At 36.1% G+C, this 6206-nt stretch overlaps 1 protein-coding gene across 1 annotated transcript in view; it reads left to right on the top strand.

Moving 5' to 3' along the window:
* LOC109819668 (probable chromo domain-containing protein LHP1) overlaps positions 1-6048 on the top strand; it is a 6955-nt gene extending 907 nt beyond the window's left edge. Inside the window, 3 exon segments of the mRNA XM_020385478.1 lie at positions 1-315; positions 5304-5364; positions 5457-6048. The exon segment at positions 1-315 is cut by the window's left edge and continues 5 nt beyond it. Of these exon segments, the coding sequence (XP_020241067.1) occupies positions 1-315; positions 5304-5364; positions 5457-5528 (448 nt within the window). The 3' untranslated portion in view covers positions 5529-6048.

The raw sequence follows: 6206 nt of genomic DNA on the forward strand, positions 1-6206 counted from the left end.
CGGTTCTATTTCAATACAGATCAATGGAGGTTCGAAAGAGGAGGGTTTGGTTGAAGATGGGTCTTTGAAGGGTGCGAAGAAGAGGAAGTCGGGGAGCGTGAAGAGGTTTAAGCCAGAAGGGGTTGGTCAGGATGATAAAGGCGAGAAAATGGGGAATGAGGATGCTGATTCGGGCGAGGATGATAATGGTGAGAAGCAGAGGCTTGACGAGGCTGCAAAGGCTGCTTATATTGTCAAGATTCTCAAGGCTGTGGAGTTTGATGCTTCAGTGACCAACAATGTGCAGCAAGTTTCACTTAAATTTAAGGCTTTGAGGTAATTACTTGAACCCATTTAGCCTGCTCATTTATCTGGTGTTGTTTTTCTACTTTGGCAGGCGATAGTTGATCAGTATGTCCAGGTAAAATTCTGACTAAGATGGATAGAAAAGATCGGGTTCGAAGTTTCTCGAGTGAACTGTGAATGTGAATTCTAGCTCTTCTTGTACTCTGATCTTGTTTTACTTGTTATACTCTTTAATCTTAGATATCTTGCACTGTTGTCAGTACGTGATCACATTTTGTCCTGCATTTGGGTTTTTATCTAAGAATACTGCTACTTTCTTTTATTATCCTTTTCCATTGGACGAGGAATAAGAAATTTTCATGAATGAAATATTTGTTGGGGCCTTCATGAATTCTTCATAAGCCAATTCTACGCACTCTAGTTCCTACGTTGTTTAGCATATTTAATTAGTATGACTCGGCTGATATGGGTATTTGTTAAGGACAGATTTTCAAAAGAGACCCATTTAGATTTTTATTCCCAAAAAACAACCTCGTTCAAACATATTTACAAAAACCGACATGGTTTCAGCCTCAGCGCTGAAACCAGGTCGGTTTTTGAAAATTTTTTTCCGAAACTTCACGGGAGTTGAACTCCCGTGAAGTTTACCAGATCTACTAAACTTCACGGGAGTTCAACTCCCGTAAGTTTTATAGTTCAAAATAAAATTTTGAACTATGAAACTTTACGGGAGTTGAACTCCCGTGAAGTTTAGTAGATCTGCTAAACTTCACGGGAGTTCAACTACCGTGAAGTTTCGGAATTTTTTTTCTTCAAAAACCAACCTGGTTTCAGCGCTGAGGCTGAAACCAGGTCGGTTTTTGTAAATATGTTTGAATAAGGTCGTTTTTTGGGATTAAATTCACAAATGGGTCTCAGCAGATCTACTAAACTTCACGGGAGTTCAACTCCCGTAAAGTTTCATAGTTCAAAATTTTATTTTGAACTATAAAACTTACGGGAGTTGAACTCCCGTGAAGTTTAGTAGATCTGCTAAACTTCACGGGAGTTCAACTACCGTGAAGTTTCGGAATTTTTTTTCTTCAAAAACCAACCTGGTTTCAGCGCTGAGGCTGAAACCAGGTCGGTTTTTGTAAATATGTTTGAATAAGGTCGTTTTTTGGGATTAAATTCACAAATGGGTCTCTTTTGAAAATTTGTCCTATTTGTTAATCGTTAATGCTTCATTCATATTTCAAGACATAGAAGGTTTGTATAACAACTTCAAGAAGATTATATCATATAGTTTCCCGTGTTTAGGACCACAGTATTCGATCTATACCTCATAACCTAATCATCACCAACATTCGATACTTAAAATCATTTTCGGGCCTAGCTTTTGACAGCAAGATACTATCCTTTGTATTTAGATCTTGTTTTACTTATCACAATCGTAGATCTTAGGTGCCTTGCACAAGACTTGCTTCTGACTCTTGTGAGTATGTGATCATGTTTTATTCCGCGTAAGAAAAGTACTTTTGTTATCTATGTCCCCCAGTGGATAATTTTTTTCCATGACTTCGAAATTTCTGTTGGTATGACTTCAAGAATTGTTCTTAAGCCCAGTAGATGTTTTCTAAATTCATACCTTCCTTTAGAATTGTTAATTAGTAAGAGTTGACTAATATGTACATCTATTAATCATTGATTTTGTTTTCTCAAGTTCAAAGTATAGAAGGTTTTCGAGATTGTACCATATGCCTGCCTGAGTCTAGGATCATGATATTTGACTTCTAGTTGATGACCTAGTCAACGCCAAATCATTTCAGTGTCTGCCTCATGGTGGGAGATATTCTTCTTGACGATCACAGTTGTTAAATATAGGCCTGAGAAAATTATTGCTTGCAAATTGCAATATAAGTCTAGAGTTGAGTTGAGCTTAGGGATGCAAACATATATGGATATTCGCGAATACGGATATTGATGTTAAATATGTAGATCCTATAGAATACGGATACCGATTCAAATATACAAGTGAAAGATCCCGATCCGTATCCAAAAGGTTTGTATTGACCAAACAGTTTAAATTGCTTTGACCATTAGATTAATGATTTTGAGGTCAATTTTGATGATCCAAATATCTAATCTTAGCTTTTCACACATGTCAAACATATTAATGGACTCTCATTTGATAAATTATATTTGAATGACCCGTATATATTTTTCAATCTGATCTATTTCGTACCATATATTTTCTCCTGTTTGATACATATCCACATTTGATTTTGGTGGGTGTGGATACGAGTTTTGATCATAAAGAAATATTTGTATTTTTATGTGTATCCATGATTAGTAAGCGGTATTGTATACAATTTCCAATCTGTTTACGCTACTAGTTAAGCTTCCGCACGTCCCTCCTGGAATTTTCTGGTATTCCGAACTTCTTGAGTACTTTCTGCCACTACGGACTCAGGATTCTCTTGAGTAGTTTCTGTCACTATAGACCCAGGATGCTTGTGATCATTCACATGCTTTATCAAACCTTGCCTATCACTATTCTATTATTGGTAGAGCTTTAGCTTCCTCTTTGTGATCATTCTTAAGAGTGCTAATTCTTGTTATTTCTTTGGTTTAGATGCCACGGTGACATGTAAATGGATGCTTATTGTTCTTGTTTTAAGTAAAGCCATTGGGAAGGTTAGGTTTCATTTTGTTGAGATTCTAGGAGTTTGATGATCCTGTAAAACGTTGTCGGGTAGTTGTTAGTTGATTTAGCACTATGCATTGGAACGAACACATAAATGAAATTCATCCGATGATGGCCTAGAGAGTCCAGAAACAAAATTTCCAATAGCTTATTGTAGGATTTCACTGCATTTTCCATATCCACCATATTTGGACATTGTGATATATTTGTCAAATACTTAGTGCATCTGTACTGTAATATTCTGTCTAATCTTCTTATAAATTTCATTGCTAAAATTGGCAATTGATGAGATGTTGAATATACTTCAATTGATGAGTTCATGCATGTTCCATTATCAAATAAACAGTACTGATCGTTCATGCAATCTGTACATTGCGCCTAAGGTATGAGTCAAAAACTAAAAGTAATGTTACACAAATCCATCTAATCAATTTCTTTACTTTTATCACTAGGATTACTAACAGAAGCACTAAGACGTGACTATTGTTTCATGGATTTTAGCACTAAGATTATGCTATACAGTGTGAATTTTACTTCTCAAGTTTTGTACAGTGAAGAGCACAAATCATCATAAATTGTTTTAGATTTCTCCCTTTTCTTTTCTTGGCTGCATCTTTTCTTTCAGTTTCCAGAGGATGTTTTACTGCTGACTTAGCCACCATTTGTTTCTTATATTGGCAACTTCAGAGTCACCTCTATTTCTTTCCTTTCTATTTCTCACTAGCAACAACAATTACAAAACCAAATTATGTATCAGAGCCTCAGAGGCGATACCAATCTTAATCCTCCTTTTAGTTTCTGTTCATCATGTGAGATAATATAAAGAGTAATATTAAGTGTTAAGTAGATACAGGTCTTTTGATATGGAGTCCTTCATTGTGAATTACTATCATGATTCATGATCCAAGTGAATCAAATGGGTCCACCTTATCCTTCATACCAGAGTAGTAGTACAAAAAGTATACTCTAGTTGCCCTTACTCATAAAGGAAATTATGAATTGGTATTCTAATTTTTCACATACTAACATGCAAATAAATTTCTAGATAAAAGGAAAACTTACAGTTTGCTTTGTGCATCGCTTTTTCTCTTTGCAAACATCGACTCTTGTAACAAGCTTTTTGCACAAATTTGAACTTGAAAAAGTATCCCCTGAGGACGGCCCATGGCATTAAATGTGCACATAAAGGATATCAATCCTTGGATCATTGAACTTCGTGATTCATGCACTGATCTAAGGGTTAATATCCCTTGGGTGCACATTTAATGTCATGGAACGTCCCTACTGGATTCTTTCTCTGAGTGTGATAGGAGATCTGTATGAAATGCTTTTTCCAATTGTTTCCACAAGGTTGTGAATGTGGTTCGCCATTGAAAACAGTTGGATATATCGATAATGTAGTGAGAATTTTTTTTTTAAAATAAATTTTGAGATGCTTAAGATAGATTTTGTGGTGCATTGTAATATGCTTTAGTGTGTACTGTAACCTCTCCGGAATGCTAAACTCTACTCTGTATATACCAAAGGTGATGCATGATGCATCTATGCACTTCACATTGCCAAATGATTCTGCAACTTGTACATGCAGTTGGAAGATTCACTATTATTTGTGATGTAATAATAACAAGCTTCTGATAAAAACTTAGAACATGATATTTACTTATGCAACAGATGGCAATTTATGGTTTGCAGCCTTGCATGCTATTAAGCTTGAGAATGCCCTGGGCTCAGGCTGTGATCCTATAATTCCAAGTCCCTGTATATTTATCAAGTTTAAGCCTGGCCCATGTACATCAGACTTGGGTACCTAAAATATTATTCCGGTACATTTAGCAGTAAGAGAAAATATATGTACATTTTTGCCTGCTGCTTATTCAGCTATAAACTAGACTTTGATTAAAAGTAACAGCTTATACAGTCATGATCACTGCAGCCTCAGCAATGCTTGTTCGTATGCTCATACTGTGCATGATAATATTCTCTCCTCTTCTCGACAGATGATAAGGAATGGATCTGTACCTTGTAAATATTTAAGGTTGTAAGCTGTTAGCTATTAGTGTATTCTCAGTTCAAAACTGAGCAGTGATGTACAGAAATTTTCATATCGGAAGATGAATGAAATTTTCATTGACCAAAAAAAATATTCTCTCCTCTCATTTCCCTATCTCTTTGTTGGTAAAGTAGTACATTATTTTAGAAAGAAATATTATATGTGCTTTGTTACTTTGGTTCTTTTTGTCCCCCCTCCCCCTCTTAATTTTCCTTGCACTCCTCCATGTTTTGGTAGATGGTTTTGTGCATCGTCTCAAATTAGTGAATTGTTGCTTTGTAGGTCTGATGGGCAAGAAGTGATTGTAGATGACAAGGACTTGAAACTTAATAACCCGCTAGTGGTATGTCCTTTTTCAATCCTATATTAATTTATAGTTTTCGTTCACTTCTAATGTCTATGGAAATAAGATTGTAACCTTGGTTCTTGTCGCAGCTTATTAACTTTTATGAGCAGCATCTTCGCTACAGCCCTCCGACATGTGATGTCAACGAGCAGCAAAGTTAGATACATCAGTTGGATCAGCCTCGCCGATGGAGTGCCTAACATAGAATTTTCATGCTTCCCCTCTCTCAGATTTAGCTGAAAGTTTTCTAAGCAACGTCAGAATATAGGGAAACTAATGGTGTTCATTTGGTTGACATATATCTCGAAGATCCGTAAACTAGTGTTTTAACCATTATTTCTGTTTTCAGACAAATCAAACTTTTTTAAAAAAAAAGTCTCTAATCAGTGACGTGTGCAGCGCTATGTCGATATAGTTTTCTGCATTATTGCCATTCTGAAAAGCTCTGCGCTTATGTTTAGTTTGATTTTGTGACGGTGATCTTTTATTTTCCTCTTGATCAGAATCCCCAGTTTATTATTAGCTTTGACTTTTGACCGAGGTCTCAAGATAATTTCGAAGCCCAAGAAGCTTTGATGAGCTTCTTGTAGATGTTATCAGCTTGTATTCTGCTTGATGTGTCAAGATGACTGATTGTGATCTCATTGTTCCAAGTCATATATATGATACTGCTTTACTCTCTTTGCTCTTCGTTGCGGGGGCTTCAGAGTTCGTGACTTGAGCAACGTCTTTTTGTTGATAAGATTCTGCATTATCGTCTTTTTTTTATTATTAAGTTCTGCACGCATAGTTGGTGTTTGATTTGGTTTAGCCAAATGCTATTTGGCTCGCAGGGGGCC

Source organism: Asparagus officinalis, chromosome 8 (assembly GCF_001876935.1).
Source record: "Asparagus officinalis chromosome 8, Aspof.V1, whole genome shotgun sequence".
Taxonomy (NCBI): Eukaryota; Viridiplantae; Streptophyta; class Magnoliopsida; order Asparagales; family Asparagaceae; genus Asparagus; species Asparagus officinalis.